We start from the raw sequence: 17,681 nt of genomic DNA on the forward strand, positions 1-17,681 counted from the left end.
AAAACATTCACATTTGATAAGAACCACAAGCAGCTGCTTATAGATCTCGAATTCGGATATATCTGGATCTCAGTTAAAAAGCCCTCCCAATCTCTCAAGCTGGAAACCTCCCTCATTCACGCTAGCCTTCCCTATCCTTTTCCCCTCCTCCCTCAACCATCACAACTTGCTTATTCTACCACGGAAAAGTTGCACGCTTTCCTCTTCTCTTCACCCTGTCACTGCCTCAGTGTGAGCCTCCAGTGTCGCTGGACCTCTGCCATCCCCCCCATCCCCCCCATCCCAGCCCCCTCCACACTGCCACCAGCACCCTGCCTCACAACCAACTGAGGTGGGTTCCCACAGCATAACCTGTGTTCAAACTCCCCAGCAATCTTGACTTACTTCCTCTCTCATAAACTCTACTTCAGCCACATAAAGGACTGAATAAATGAATAGCTACCACACACTAAATTATAATAATCCCTTATATTTTATAAGAGCAGCTCTTATGCTTAGAAACTAGCAGTAGAGCCATTTCTTCATTTGCTATATTTGTTGTTACTACAGCCCAGCATTGCAACAGGTGATAGAGCATCACCTTGTCCCATTCCTTGTCCCAAGAAATTTTCAGTCTGGTAAAGAAATAATTACAGCATAGTGAGATGTTATTACAGCAAAATAGAAGTACTATTTTAACAATCAAAGGCCAGAGTAACTAAATATAAAAACCCCATATATATGTCAATTGTAGTTTAGATAGAAACACAAATAATGTTAGCAATGACAGGAAAACAGAGAGCAATTTAACATACTATAAATAATACAAAAATCATGAATAAAAAAACCTAACCTTATAAGTTAAAGAATCAAGTCTGCTGTAACATTCTGACAATTCATCAGCATGTGATAAGTCAGGACTGACCTCTTCTTTCTCTGATATACCATACTTCACCTAAAGCAAAGGAGAGAGAGATTTTCTTTCTTTATAGCTCAGTTGTAAAAATAACCTACAGTTAATGAGACTAAAATTTTTACTTCATCATTTTATGGCTTTGCTCATTATATTCCTCAACTGTATTAAACCACCAAAAAAGTAAGAGCCTCAAATTTATACACTAGCTAAGAACTAAAATCAAATGAGTTTGCTTCTCGACGGGCTTTACATTCAAATTTGAAACAGAAATAAATAGATGAGGTTGAAATCATCTTAGACTAGGAGGCAAGAAGACATTCTGCATGATTGCTAATCATTGATATAGGACTCTCATAGCTCTGTGAAAAAACAATAGCAAAAGTAGACTATTTCCATCACAGGACTGATAAGGTGTTATACACACATGCATTTTTTAAATACCTGAGATTTTCTCATTGTTCCTGAAGCAGCATCATAGTTAAGCATGTCTGTGGGGTCAATCCAGTCATCATCATGAGCATAAGCAGTTATCAGCCACAGACATTCACAAAAGAGCACAGAACACAGCATCCTGCATGAAGGCTACAAAAATTAATAGATATAGTGAAGTATGATTACTTTTGAAGGAAACTGTTTTAATAAAAACAATCCACTTCCTTCTAGTGTTAAGATAATGCTTTCTTAATAATAACTGAAATAAAAATATTCAGTTAAGTGGTATTCGCATAAAAACACATACACACATGCACACATATTCTCACTGAGTCAAAAAGTATACATAAGATTTTCTGAGTGATTCAGCAATTCCACTTCTAGGTATATGTCCAAGAGAAATGAAAATATACGTCAACACAAAAACTCGTACACAAACATTTATAGTTGCCTTATTCACAATAGCCAAAAAGGAGAAACAACCCAAATGTCCCTAAACTGATGAATGAGTACCATACAGTGGAATATTAGGCCATAAAAAGGAATGAAGCATTGATACGTGCTACAACATGGATGAATCTTGAAAACATCATGCCATGTGAGAAAAACCAGTCACCAAAAACCATATATTATATGATTCCATTGATACAAAATGTCCAGAATAGGCAAATCTATGCAGATTGGTAGGTATATAAGTTTGAGGATATAATAAGGGACAGAGGGGTGGTAGTTAAATGGTACAGGGTTTCTTTTTTTTTTGATTGAAGTATAGTTGATTTACAATGTTGTGTTAGTTTCTGCCGTACAGCAAAGTGATTCAGTTATACATATGTATACATTCCTTTTTATATTCTTTTCCATTATGGTTTATCACAGGATATTGAATATAGTTTCCTGTGCTATACAGTAGGACCTTGTTATTTATCCGTTCTATATATAATAGTTTGTGTCTGCTAACCCCAAACTCCTAATCCATCCCTGCCCCACCCCTTGGCAACCACAAGTCTGTTCTCTATGTCTGTGAGTCGGTACAGACTTTTTTGGGGTTTTTTTTCAATTTTATTTATTTATTTATTTTACTTTTGGCTGCATTGGATCTTCATTGCTGCGTGCGGGCTTTCTCAAGTTTTGGCGAGCAGGGACTACTCTTCATTGTGGTGTGCGGCCTTCTCATTGTGGTGGCTTCTCTTGTTGTGGAGCACGGGCTCTAGGCGTGCGGGCTTTAGTAGCTGTGGCACGCAGGCTCAGCAGTTGTGGCTCGCGGGCTCTAGGGCACAGGCTCAGTAGTTGTGGCGCATGCGCTTAGCTGCTCCGCGGCATGCGGGATCTTCTCAGACCAGGGCTCGAACCCACGTCCCGTGCATTGGCAGGCAGATTCTTAACCACTCTGCCACCAGGGAAGTCCCCGGTACAGAGTTTTTGATGAAAAACTCTGATGAAAAGTTTTAGATCGTGATGAAAAACGATCTAAAATTAACTGCGGTAATGGTTGTACATATCTGTGAATACACTAAAAACTGCTGAATTGTACAATTTAAATGGGTGAATTGTATAGTATGTGAATCATTTCTCAGTAAAACTGTTTTAAAGAAAACAGGTATTTGAACCAAACCCTCCCCATCTCCCATTTTTTTAACAAATGGGAAATTTAAAAGGTGCAAAATTAAGATTCAAATGATGTGACTGAACTCTCAAACAGAGAAAACAGCTTGCTTCATCTAAGCCTCTGCATAAACACCCTCAAATCCTATCTCAAAACACAGTATCTCCTCTATTCAAGTGTCCAACACAGTAGTCATTAGCCACATGTGGCTACTGAAATTTAAATTAAGATTAAGTTACATTGAAAGTCAGTTCCTCATTCTCACTAGCTGCATTTCAAGTGCTCAGTTGTCACATACGGCTCATGGCTACCAAACTGGACAGCGCAGATACAGAATACTTCCACCACTGCAGAATGTTCTGTCAGACAGCCTCTCTTATACCTACTCTGAACACGGATCAGGTAAGGGATTTCCAAGATGAGAATGCCCTGGGCCCTGCCCATAAATGGCTTACACTCTAGCTGCAGGAATAAAAGTAACTCCAGGCTAAACTAAATACTCTTTTGTGTTCCTGGTGTGCTCTGTTTCTTCTTCTAGAGTATCACACACTGAAATTAACCACTTACTGGGCAGTCTCATCCCTTAGCACCGCGGCTCTCAGTCTTGGCCGTGCATTAGAATCACCTGGGAAGCTTCTTAATCCTCCAATCTTCTGGCCACATCCCAACCCAACTGAATCAGTATCTCTAGGCGAGGGACCCAGGCACTGGGATTTTTAAAGCTCCCCACCGGGTTCCATCACAGAATGAAGGTAGAAAACCACTGCACTGTAACGTGAACTTTTCCAGGGAAGGTAACATCTTACTCAAGTGTAAATTCACCTTCCCAATGCCCTCTCCAACTTGCCCCCTCCATCTCTCCAAGCCCAACACTCAGCCCAGTGGCCAGCAAGTGAAAGACATTCAGCAAATGTTTGTTAAGCCGCGAATGCAAACGATCAAAGCCTCAGCAGGGATTCAAAGGGTTTTAGGGGCTCACAGGATGAAGAAGCACATCTGACTGGGAGAAACTGGGAAGATTTCATGGAGGAATGGGCATGGGAAATGGACTTTGAAGTATGGGCAACATTCTAAGAGTATGAGATGAGGGAGGCAGAGACAGAGAGGAAAATGTACTCCTCAGAGACTGGAAACACGAGAATGGACATGGCGGAACACAAGAGGTGGAGAGGTGGCTGAGATGACTTTGCAAAAGTAAAAACGCTTATGACTAACTTCACGGGCTAACAATAGCTTTCAAGGGTGATGGGAACTACATTTTGGGAAGATGAAACTAGCATTAAATGTACACTCAGAGAGTTTAACAAGGAGGCTTAAGTAGAAAAAGGATGTTGGTCTGAAAGAGTGATGTGGATGAGAACAGAAAGAACCCATCGGACATGTTTTAAAGATTAATTCTATAGACCTCAGCAACTGAATGCACATAGAAGGAAAGAAAGAGAACGATGGCAGACATGACTCCAAGATTTTAAGGCCTACCAACAACAAAAATGGTGCTATCATTTTCAGAACGAGAATAAGGTTTTGGGAGAATGTTCAGCACTCTCTTGTTCAACGTTTACAAAATACCTGCTGGATACTGGGCACTGTGGTAAGTGACAGGGCTACCAGGAAACTAGACCAGCCAGGTCTTCTTTAAGAAACTTACACTCTAGTGGGGGATGACAATGAATTGGCAAAAAAAAAAAATTTCAGATAGTGATAAGTCATATAAGGAAAATAAAACAAGGCAATGGTGTAGATGGATTAGGTAATGCTGGGTATTTTAGAGAAGGCCTCTGAGGAGATGAAACATGGCCTCAAATTCTCTATCATTTCTCGCACTTAGAGATGGAGTTTGTTTCCTTTCCTCCTAAATATGGGCTGGCCGTGTGACCAGCCAAAATACTGTGGTAGAAGAAATGCTGTGTTGGTTCTGGGCCTGGCCTAACCTATACCAGGATCAGCTGCTTCTACTTTATCACTCTGGAACACCTGCTTTTGGGACACCCTCTTGGAACTCAGCCACCACGCTTTGAGAATGCCAAGTCACCTGGAGAGACCACGTGCAGGGGCACACTGAGCTCCCAGTTGGCAGCCAACATCAACGACCAGCCATGTGGGTAAGCCTTCTAGGTGGTTCCAGTCCAATCCCTTGGTAACTGACTTGGTGATCCTGCCAACATCATGTGGAAAAAAATAACTACCCAGCTGAGCTCAGTCAAGCCCCACAAGCCACGGACTCATGAGAGATGATAAAATGGTTGTTGAAAGCCCCTAAACTTTGGGGTGGTTTGTTACACAGTGGTAGATAACCACATTTAAACAGAAAAATGATAAGCTAACCTTAGGAAGACTTAGGAAAAGAAAACCCAGAGAGAGGGCATAGCAGGCATAAAGGTCCAAGCAGGGATTATGTTTGAAGCATTCAAAGAACGGGCAAGAAGGCCAGAACAACTGGGTCCTGGGAATGAGTTGGAGGGGAGAAGGGGAATAGGCCACAGTAATGAGTGTGGTTTTTACTCTAAGTGTAATAGGAAGCCACCCACTAGAGAGGTGTGGTTTTTTTTTGAATTTTTGAATTTTATTTTATTTTATTTTTTTATACAGCAGGTTCTTATTAGTTATCCATTTTATACCCATCAGTGTACACATGTCAATCCCAATCTCACAATTCATCACACCACACCACCAGCCCCCCGCCACTTTCCCCCCTTGGTGTCCATACATTTGTTCTCTACATCTGTGTCTCCACTAGAGTTTGAGCACAGACGAGATAGAATCTGGGTTACATTCTACAATGACTGGGGCTACTATGTGGAGGCTGGAAGAGAAGAGCAAAAGCAAGAGACTAGAAAGGAGGATTTGCAGTAGTCCAGTTGAGAGATGAAGGAGGCATGAACTAAGACAGCAACAAAGGTGATGATAAATGATGAGATTTTTAAAATTTGAGGTAGACATTACCACATGTGGCGAAGACCAGCTAACAGGTCACCAAGCACATTCCATCTTCTTCCTTCTGGACACATGGTAACTACACATCCCAGCCCATCCTCCTGTTAAGTATGTGACAATTAAGTCCTGGCCAGCACAACAGCAGTGGAAGGGATATGCAACACATCCATGAAAGCCTCCCACACGTGACCCTCCATCAGCTGGCCCCCTTGACCATCAGGGAATGGGGAAGGCACTGAGCCCTAGAGGAGGGCAGCCAAACTAAAGGAGCTGGGACCCTAAATGACCACATGCAAGGCCACCTACTAAGTGGGAACATGTTTTTTGACTTTCATGTGAACAAAAATACATTTCTTTTATGGTAAGCCCTGAGATTTGGGGGTTTGTTTTTTTAACACCATCTTGTGCTACCCTAACTAATCCAGAAATACACTGCAGAAATTGCTGGCAAATTGGATGTAAGAAGTAAGGACAAGAAAAGATTCAGGATGACATAAAGGTTTGTGATCATGGCAACTTGGAGAATGGGAAAGACTGAGGGACACTCAGGTGAGTAGATAGCAAGTTCTGACATATCAAGAGTTCTGTTTTAGACACAGTACATTTCAGATGTCTACTAATATCAAAGTGGAGATGTCTAATACACAGTATGGAGCTAAGGAGAGGAGTGGGGCTACAGAAACACAGTTGGGAGCCATCAGGATGTAGATGAGGTTTAAAGCCACAGACTGGATAAGATCACCATAAGATCCATTAAGAAGATAAAAGACTGTGATAAACCATATTAACAAATTAAAGGAGAAAAACCATATGATCATCTCAATAGATGCAGAGAAAGCTTTTGACAAAATTCAACACCCATTTAAGATAAAAACTCTGCAGAAAGTAGGCATAGAGGGAACTTTCCTCAACATAATAAAGGCCATATATGACAAACCCACAGCCAATATCATTCTTAATGGTGAAAAACCGAAACCATTTCCACCAAGATCAGGAACAAGAAAAGGTTGCCCACTCTCACCACTATTATTCAACATAGTTTTGGAAGATTTAGCCACAGCAATCAGAGAAGAAAAGGAAATAAAAGGAATCCAAATCGGAAAAGAAGAAGTAAAGCTGTCACTGTTTGCAGATGACATGATACTATACATAGAGAATCCTAAAGATTCTACCAGAAAACTACTAGAGCTAATCAATGAATTTGGCAAAGCAGCAGGATACAAAATTAATGCACAGAAATCTCTGGCATTCCTATATACTAACGATGAAAAATCTGAAAGTGAAATCAAGAAAACTCTCCCATTTACCATTGCAACAAAAAGTATAAAATATCTAGGAATAAACCTACCTAAGGAGACAAAAGACCTGTATGCAGAAAATTATAAGACACTGATGAAAGAAATTAAAGATGATACAAATAGATGGAGAGATATACCATGTTCGTGGATTGGAAGAATCAACATTGTGAAAATGACTCTACTACCCAAAGCAATCTATAGATTCAATGCAATCCCTATCAAACTACCACTGGCATTTTTCACAGAACTAGAACAAAAAATTTCACAATTTGTATGGAAACACAAAAGACCCCGAATAGCCAAAGCCATCTTGAGAACGAAAAACGGAGCTGGAGGAATCAGGCTCCCTGACTTCAGACTATACTACAAAGCTACAGTAATCAAGACAGTATGGTACTGGCACAAAAACAGAAAGATCAATGGAACAGGACAGAAAGCCCAGAGATAAACCCACACACATATGGAGAGCTTATCTTTCATAAAGGTGGCAGGAATGTACAGTGGAGAAAGGACAGCCTCTTCAATAAGTGGTGCTGGGAAAACTGGACAGGTACATGTAAAACTATGAGATTAGATCACTCCCTAACACCATACACAAAAATAAGCTCAAAATGGATTAAAGACCTAAATGTAAGGCCAGAAACTATCAAACTCTTAGAGGAAAACATAGGCAGAACACTCTATGGCATAAATCACAGCAAGATCCTTTTTGACCCACCTCCTAGAGAAATGGAAATAAAAACAAAAATAAACAAATGGGACCTAATGAAACTTCAAAGCTTTTGCACAGCAAAGGAAACCATAAACAAGACCAAAAGACAGCCCTCAGAATGGGAGAAAATATTTGCAAATGAAGCAACTGACAAAGGATTAATCTCCAAAATTTACAAGCAGCTGAATAACAAAAAAACAAACAACCCAATCCAAAAATGGGCAGAAGACCTAAATAGACATTTCTCCAAAGAAGATATACAGAATGCCAACAAACACATGAAAGAATGCTCAACATCATTAATCATTAGAGAAATGCAAATCAAAACTACAATGAGATATCATCTCACACCAGTCAGAATGGCCATCATCAAAAAATCTAGAAACAATAAATGCTGGAGAGGGTGTGGAGAAAAGGGAACACTCTTGCACTGCTGGTGGGAATGTGAATTGGTTCAGCCACTATGGAGAACAGTATGGAGGTTCCTTAAAAAACTACAAATAGAACTACCATATGACCCAGCAATCCCACTACTGGGCATATACCCTGAGAAAACCATAATTCAAAAAGAGTCATGTACCAAAATGTTCGTTGCAGCTCTATTTACAATAACCCGGAGATGGAAACAACCTAAGTGCCCATCATTGGATGAATGGATAAAGAAGATGTGGCACATATTTACAATGGAATATTACTCAGCCATAAAAAGAAACAAAATTGAGCTATTTGTAATGAGGTGGATAGACCTAGAGTCTGTCATACAGAGTGAAGTAATTCAGAAAGAAAAAGACAAATACCGTATGCTAACACATATATATGGAATTTAAGAAAAAAAATATCATGAAGAACCTAGGGGTAAGACAGGAATAAAGACACAGACCTACTGGAGAACGGACTTGAGGATATGGGGAGGATATGGGAAGGGTGAGCTGTGACAGGGCGAGAGAGAGGCATGGACATATACACACTAACAAATGTAAGGTAGATAGCTAGTGGGAAGCAGTCACATGGCACAGGGATATCGGCTCAGTGCTTTGTGACTGCCTGGAGGGGTGGGATAGGGAGGGTGGGAGGGAGGGAGATGCAAGAGGGAAGAGATATGGGAACATATGTATATGTATAACTGATTCACTTTGTTATAAAGCAGAAACTAACACACCATTGTAAAGCAATTATACCCCAATAAAGATGTTAAAAAAAAAAAAAAGAAGATAAAAGACTGAGTCCTAGGGCATGCCAACATTTGGAGGTCAGAAAAAATAGGGGGAACTGACGAGACACTGTCAGTGAGTACTAGTAAGGCAGGAAGAAAACCAGGAGAGGCTGGTATTCCAGAAGCCATGTGAAGAAAGAAGGGAACAGATAACTACATCAAATGCTGCTGAAAGATCAGGTGATCAGAGGGCAGCAAACTGACCACTGGATTTGGTACAGCAGTTTTTAACAAAGTGTTAGGGACAAGAGCCTGACAGGAATAAAGGAAGAATTCAGGTAAAGGTTTGGGGTTAAGATGACATAGTAACTCCTTGTTCCAAAGCACTCCCCAGACTCCTACTTCTGGCCAAGATGGAGTAACAGAGATCAGATTTACCTTCCTGCCTGAACAACCAAGAAAGAACCCTGCATAAAATATATGAGATGGGCTTCCCTGGTGGCACAGTGGTTGCGAGTCCACTTGCCGATGCAGGGGACATGGGTTTGTGCCCCGGTCCGGGAAGATCCTCATGAGCGGCTGGGCCCGTGAGCCATGGCCACTGAGCCTGCACATCAGGAGCCTGTGCTCCGCAACGGGAGAAGCCACAACAGTGAGAGGCCCACATACAGCAAAAAAAAAAAAAAAAAAAAAAATGAGATGGTTTTCAAGAAACTGGACACCAGGCAAGAAAGAATGGTGGTCCTTGAAAGATGGGAAGCAAACATGGACAGCCCTTCCACTGTCCCAGGCTACTGTCTTAAGTAACCACGGGCACCCAGAGGGGAAATTCAGGGAGAGCCCTGGAGCTGGGATCATTGAGGAGATGGAGTTGAGTCTGGAGAAATTAAGGCAGCTGGAGTTCAGAAGGGAAATTTGCATAGAGACAGACCTGCAGAGGTCTGCAGAGGGTCCCTATTACTCCATCTTGGCCCCAGCTCCTTCAAAAACCCAAATTTCCTGAGTGATAGGACTGTCTGTTATGCTAACAAGGTGCCTCATGGTGGGCTCCTAGATAGCTTCAGGTTGGGGAACGGTCATCCAAAAGACCAAGCACATGATTAGAGGGTTGGAACTTTCAGCCATCCAACCTCTGGGGATGAGAGGACAGCTGGAGACTGAATTCAATCTTGTGGTCAATGAATCAATCATGCCTATGGACTGAAACCCTGATAAAAACTCTGGACACTGAGGCTCAGAGGAGCTCCCTGGCTGGTGACACAGTGATGTACTGAGATGGTGACACACCTGGATTCCATGAGGACACAAAAGCTCTGCGTTCTCCCCCACAGACTTTGCCCCTATGTGTCTCTTCATTTGGCTGATCTTCATCTATAGCCTTTATAATAAAACCATTAACTGTAGAACTTTCAGTGAGTGGTTCTAGTGAATTACCCAATCTGATGGGGTAATGGGAAGCCCTCAATCTACAGCCAGTTGGTCAGAAGTACAGGGGGCCCCCAAGACATGCATCTGATGTGGGGAAAGTCTTGTAAAGGACTTTGCCTTAACTTGTGGGGTGTGCAGTAACTAGACTGGATAGTTAGGGTCAGAATTGAACTGAATTAGTCTGTATCAGAGGAATTGGTATGAGAACAGACTCCCTTGAATGTTCAGCACCACACTGATCAGTGCACACATAGGAGAAAAGTACCTGAGGCCTGAGAAAGAATCATGGAAAAGATTCAATTCAAAAACAAAGAGTAAAAATTAATAAATTAGAAAACATGTAATAGAGAAGATGACAAAACCAAAACCAAAACTTGGTTCTTTGAAATGATGAATAAAATTGATAAACCTATAGTAAGATTAATGAAGAAAAAGAGAAGGCCCCCAAAACCAATATCAAGAAACAGGTTAAATTCATTCATGATTAAAACAAAACACTTAACAAACCAGGAATAAAAGAAAACTTTGTCAGAGTACTACAGCAAGCATCACACTTGGTGGTAAATATTGAAACCCTTCCCTCTGAGATCAAGAATGAGACAAGGGAGAAGGTACTGGAGGGCTTCTGAGACGATGGCAATGTTCTACTCCTTAACCTGGATGGTAGTTACATAGGTGCTTGCTTTTTAATAATTTGCTAAGGTGAACACTTGTATTTTACACACTTTTCTGTATGTATATTTCACATTTTACAAAAGGTTTTTCTCCCCCCGTGGGAAAGACTAATTAAGATATAGTTATGGGGCTTCCCTGGTGGCATAGTGGTTGGGAGTCCGCCTGCCGATGCAGGGGACACGGGTTCATGCCCCGGTCCGGGAAGATCCCACATGCCGCGGAGCGGCTGGGCCCGTGAGCCATGGCCGCTGAGCCTGCGCGTCCAGAGCCTGTGCTCCGCAACGACGGGAGAGGCCACAACAGTGAGAGGCCTGTGTACAGCAAAAAAAAAAAAAAAAAAAAAGATATAGTTATGCTTATTTGCAAGGCAGATATAGAGACACAGATGTAGAGGACAAACTTATGGATACCAAGGCGGGGAAACAGGGGCAGGATGAACTGGGAGATCGGGACATATATACACTACTATGTATAAAATAGATATCAAAAACCTACTGTATAGCACAGGGAACTCTACTCAGTGTTCTGTGGTGACCGAAACTGGAAGGAATCTAAAAGAGAGGGGACATATGTATACGTATAACTGATTCGCTTTGCTGTACAGCAGAAACACATTGTAAAGCAACTATACTCCAATGAAAATTATTTTTAAAAAAGTATTGTTACAGTCTAAACTGCATCCCTCCACCAAATTCATATGTTGAAGTGCTAACTCCCAGCTCTTCAGAATACTGTATTTAAAGGCAGGATCTCTAAACAAGTAATTAAGTTAAAAATGAGGTCATTAGCCCTAATCCAACATTACTCATGTCCTTATAAGCAGAAATTTGGACACAGGTCAGAGGGAAGATGATGCGAAGACACAGGGAGAAGACAGCCACCTGCAAGCCACAGAGAGAGGCCACAGAGAAACCCACCCTGCTGACACCTTGATCTTGGACTTCCAGCCTCCAGAACTGTGAGAAAATTAATTTCTGCTGTCTAAGCTGCCCAGTCTGTAGTACTTCATCAAGGTAGTCCTAGCAAACTGATACAAATTTCTTTAGACATAAAAAATACTAATAAAGTCTACAACCCACAGATTCTTGATATGTTAAAGAAGTTTAACCTCAATGAGGAAAGGTGTGAATAAAAGAAACAACAACGAGCATGGGAACTGATCAAGCATATCGATAAATTTAGTAAACAACTGATAGTTTTTTTTAAAAACCTAACTTTCTATGTTTAAAAATGTAAAGCCAAAATACTAGATAACAATAATGATGGGGAAGGCATTCTAAAATCCCTGTCACGCTCCAGAGATGCTTAGAAATACTGGATAACTGTATACTGGGGAAAAAAAAAGAGTTAAGCTAAGGAATAAAGCCTTGAGAAGACCCAAATACAAAAGAAGAGAGTAAAGACTAATGAGAATAATAGAAGGCAAGCTAAAAACATGCAGTGTTTTATGCAAGAGGGGCTTAATTTGAAGAAGGTATTAGTCAACTATATTAAATACTTCAGAGAAAATGAGAAAAATAAAGTTTGAAAAAAGCCGTTGGATTGGTTAATTAGCTGGTCATCTGTGAACTGACTTTCACAGAATGACAGGGAGAAGCCTAATTCTAAGCAGTTAAGAACTAAGGTGAATAGAGAACAGACTTGTGGTTGCCAAGGGGGAGGGGGTTGGGGGAGGGATGGAGTGGGATGGTGGGGTTAGCAGATGTAAGCTATTATACATGGAATGGATAAACACCAAGGTCCTACTCTATAGCACAGAGAACTGTATTCAGTATCCTATGATAAACCATGATGGTAAAGAATATAAAAGAAGAATGTATATATATATGTATAACTGAATCACTCTGCTGTACATTAGAAATTAACACAACATTGTAAATCAACTCTACCTCAATGAAAACAAAACAAAAAAAGAACTAAGGAATTCCCTGGCGGTCCAGTGGTTAGGACTCCACACTTTTCCACTGTGTGGGCCCGGGTTCAATCCCTGGTCCGGAACTAAGATCCTGTAAGCCACATGGCGCGGCCAAAAAAAAAAAAAAGAACTAAATAGGTGACAAGGGGAGTGTCTGAACTGAGCAGAGACTCGGAAAAGATGGCAGTGTCTAATACCAAGGCTACAGTTAAGGCTTTTCATAGGCAACAAAGTTTTACATGACTTCATCAACAGAAATGAATGAGGAAGGATGGAAATAAAGGTTCTAAAGCAAAAAGAAGAGAAGCTCAAAGTTCACATTACTGTTTGATATCAAGAGGATACTGAAAAAGCCCACTGAAAAACCCAGAGTGTCCCTGTGCACGCAGAGGCTGGGATGGAGAATGGAGATGTGGAAAAACAGCACTAAAGGGAGCATTCCACAAAGGGAGATGAATCAAAACGCCTGTCAAGCAGCTGAGTTTTGACTATGACCCCCACAAAGTCATGCTATTGGCAACTATGCTATTTTCTCCAATAATGATCAGCAGATCCAGGGATAGGGTTTAGCAATGCAGAAATGATGGAAGACCAGGAGGTGATGCAGAATAGTGAAATCAGCTGCAAAGTCAGGGCCTCCTGCCAAATCCCTGTGGTCACTGATTTCTCCTTGAGAAATCCTTCAGATAATCTCACACTTCCTCCAAACAAAGCCACATCTAAACCTGGTGGAGATCTTGTTAAGAAACAGATTCTGATTGAGTAAATCTGAGGTGGGCCTGAGATTCTGCATTTCTAACAAGCTCCTAGTGATGGCAGAGACACTGGCCCACAGACCACACTCTGAGTAGCAAAATGTTAATGAAAAGTAATCCTATGTTGGTGTAATTCAGTGGTGGCACCTGTTATTCTACCATTTGTCAGTAATAGTCTCTCTCCCTTAGTTCTATTTTTTAAAAATTTTTTCATCTATGTGTCTTTGACACTAATAATGTCAAAATTATTATATAATAATAGTAACTAGTATTTGATTACTATGTGCGAAACCCTGTTACGTGCATTCATTCATTTAATCCTCACAAGAACTCTTAGAAGTAGTACTATTATTATCTTCATCTTATAGATTAGAAACACAAGTAACTTGCCCAAGGCCACTCAGCTATTAGGTGGTCAAACCCAGACTGGTTCTACCTAAAACTGCCTCTCCAGGGCAAGATGCTAGTGGCCCTGTGGGGCTCTTCTGAGAAGATGGAGAGGAGGAAATGCGGGATCCCCACCTCCACAAAGCAGGAAATACAGACAGTGGCTTTAACAGGAGTTACTAGACTGTACAGCTACCAACAAAGACAGAGATCTCCAAGGAGACTGCCAGCCACTGAGTGGAAATCGGCACAAAGGAGACACACCTGATTTCAATGAATTTACACGTGAAATGAGTAAGACAAAGCTAACTTGGGTATTAGAGTCAACTTCTGTATTAACCTAGAAGTAGCCTGGCATAAAAGTCAGGGTCTTGCAATTTAGTTCGTGTGCGTTGTGCAGTTTCCTGGAACCGTGGTTCTCAAACTTAAGAGTATGCATTTCTAAAGGTTCCTCGATGACTACGATGATGATGCCAGTAATGGTGACAAGCTAGTCTGGGGACCACACCTTCATAACCACCATCATAGTGAAAATCGTCATTGTTTTTCACCACCCACTCATGAATATGCATCTCTAACTATTAACATTCAAATTAATTTGGAGTTTTTGAAAACAACTACAACCAAATCCGAGCCATTCTGCTGACGGTATTTGTTCAGATTGTACCTAAAGTTTTCAGAGATAACTGAAGCCAACAAAAGTCAACGTTCGCTCGCGTCTCGCTTTGCCCTTCTTGCCCCTTTTCCCTAGGCCGCTCTATGAACGGCGTAAAGTAAGAGCAACCGCGTGGCACCCAGAGTTAGGACCGCCAACTGGCCGGGGAGATAAAGAGGCAGGTTTCTCGCTCATCCTGGTCTGCGCCCCGCTCCTAAGTCCCCCGCAGGCCCGGGCGAGCTCGGCCCCCGCCAGCACAGAGGTCCCGGCCTCCCCTGCGTCGCCGCCCGCGGGACCCGCCCAGGCCGAACCGCAGCCTCGCCTGCCGCACAAACACACCCGACCGGGCGGACTCACGTCTCTGGTCACCAGCCTACCGCTCCGGGAAGACAAACACCTACCCGAGAGGCTGGAGAAGATGGCGAGCCTCCCCCCGAGCCGCCGAGCACTTCAGCGGGGTCCTACCTCTCGCTCGGCCTCATCGACTCGCTCGGCCTGCAGCTGTACGTCCTTCCCGGGTGCGCAGCTGATTGGCCTGCCGAGGGGGCGGGGCCGGCCCCCGTCGGCTTGTTTTTAGGCCAGAGTTTTTTTTTACGCTCGTCAGCCGAACTCTGCAAAGGAAGGCTTACATGGAAGCCAAATATATAAAACGGATACGAAGCGTATTCTCTTAGTATCGATTTATTTTATAAGTTCTCGAATGTGTAACATTTGCAGTAAAACCCGGGAATCTATTTTGAGTATAATTTTTTAAATGGGTTATAATGAATGACAAACAGTAGTTCTAAAGTATTGGGTACTGGGAAGGGGTGGGGGAGTGCACGCTATGTGGTAGTTGGAAATATTAAGTTTTCTTTTCATTTTATCCTTTACTGGCCTTGCAAGCTCAGAAAAATTCTCCAAAGAGGAAATAATGCGTTTTACACACTTGGAAGAAATGAGAGGTGTACGCAAAAGTTATTGGCAGCAAGTTTAAAAGTGAGTTAAAATTTGGTATATCATATAGTACACTTGAGTGTGCGTGTTGCTTATCACAATTTTTTTAAATTAAAATACACCGGACAGGGACTTCCCTGGTGGTCCAGTAAGTAAGACTCCGTGCTCCCAATGCAGGGGGGCCAGATTGGATCTCTGGTCAGGGAACTAGATCCGCATGCGTGCTGCAACTGAGAGTCAGCATGCTGCAACTAAGAAAGTCCGCAGGCCATAGCTAAAAGATCCCGCATGCCACAACTAAGACCCAGAGCAACCAAAATAAATAAATATTTTTTAAAAAAATACACCTGACATAAAATTTACCATCTTAACCATTTTTAAGTGTACAGATGTGTCATTAAGTACATTCATACTTGTGCAACCATCACCACCATCCATCTCCATGAATCTTTTCATCCTGCAAAACTAAAAGTCTGTACACCTTAAACAGTTCATCATTTCCTCCCTGCCCCAGCCACCTGCAATTACCAAAGATACTCTATAACTTCGTATCTCTATAACTCTGACTGCTCTAGGGTACCTCATACAAGTGGAATCATACAATATTTGTCTTTTTGTGATTGGCTTATTTCACTTAATATAATATCCTCAAGGATCATCCATGTTGTAACGTATATCAAAATTTCCTTCCTTTTTAAAGGCTGAATAATATTCCATTGTATTGTATACCACAGTTTATCCATTTATCTGTTGGACTCCAGTTTCTTGCACATTTTGGCTCTTGTGAGTAATGCTGCTATGAACATCAGTGTACAATATCTTTTTGCGACACTGATTTCAATTCTTTTGAGCATATATACCTAGAAGTGGGATTGCTGGATCAAAGGGTAATTCTATTTTTAGCTTTTTGAGGGACCACCATACTGTCTTCCAGAGTGGCTGCACCATTTTTTATTCCCACCAACAATGCACAAGAGTTCCAATTTCTCCACATGCATGCCAACACTTAGTTCTTTTGATAGCAGCCATCCTATTGGGTGTGCAGTGGTTTTCAACTGCATTTCCCTAATGATTAATGATATTAAGTATCTTTTCATGTGCTTATTGGCCATTTGTCTATCTTCTTTGGAGAAATGTCTATTCAAGTCCTTTGCCCATTTTTTAATCAGACTTTTTTTTTTTTAGACTTTTTTTTTTGGTGGTTGTTGAGCTGTAGGAGTTCTTTATATATTCTGGATATTAATCCTTTATCAGACATGATTTGCAAGTATTTTCTCTGATTTCATGGGTTGCCCTTTCACTGTTATGTCCTTTGGCTTATCACAATTTTTTAAAAAATAATTAAACATTAAAAAAAATGAAACTTGGGGAATTCCCCAGCTGTCTAGTGGTTAGGACTTGGCATTTTTCACTGCTGTGGCCTGGGTTCAATCCTTGGTCAGGGAACTAAGATCCTGAAAGCTGAGCAGCATGGCCAAAAAAATTAAAAATAAATTTTTTTTTAAAAAGTGAAATTTGAATCAGACCTCTGAAGCTTCTGCCAGGGAGAAGTCAGGAACTTCTACACCACCCTCCCATCCCCAGTCTCCTTCCCTGAGCCCCCAATAGAGGATTCAGAGACTATAGACACTTCAGTTCTCTTATTTTCTCTTTCACGTGAACCTCCAAGAATCTATTCACCTCCATGCAGAAGACAGTGTGGAGGCACAGGAAAAAGGACATATGTAACCAGACAGTTACTGAAATAAGTAAGATAATTTCTAGTGCTTATATCTAATGCACTGCAAAGTACAAACACCCAACATATGGGAGGATCTTAAAGTTTTCTCCTTGACAGTGATGGAGGTAGAATACATAATTTTATGAACGCTTTTTACCATGAAGTTGATCTGGTCTACATCAA

The 17,681-nt window shown here is 41.4% G+C and overlaps 1 protein-coding gene across 1 annotated transcript in view; it reads right to left on the bottom strand.

Moving 5' to 3' along the window:
* CLCC1 (chloride channel CLIC like 1) overlaps window positions 1-15,219 on the bottom strand; it is a 29,032-nt gene extending 13,813 nt beyond the window's left edge. Inside the window, 3 exon segments of the mRNA XM_032633778.1 lie at window positions 833-934; window positions 1,337-1,477; window positions 15,200-15,219. Coding sequence (XP_032489669.1) covers window positions 833-934; window positions 1,337-1,465 — 231 coding nt within the window. The 5' untranslated portion in view covers window positions 1,466-1,477; window positions 15,200-15,219.
* Window positions 15,220-17,681: the final 2,462 nt, after the last annotated feature.

Source organism: Phocoena sinus, chromosome 1 (genome assembly GCF_008692025.1).
Source record: "Phocoena sinus isolate mPhoSin1 chromosome 1, mPhoSin1.pri, whole genome shotgun sequence".
In the NCBI taxonomy this organism is placed as follows: domain Eukaryota; kingdom Metazoa; phylum Chordata; class Mammalia; order Artiodactyla; family Phocoenidae; genus Phocoena; species Phocoena sinus.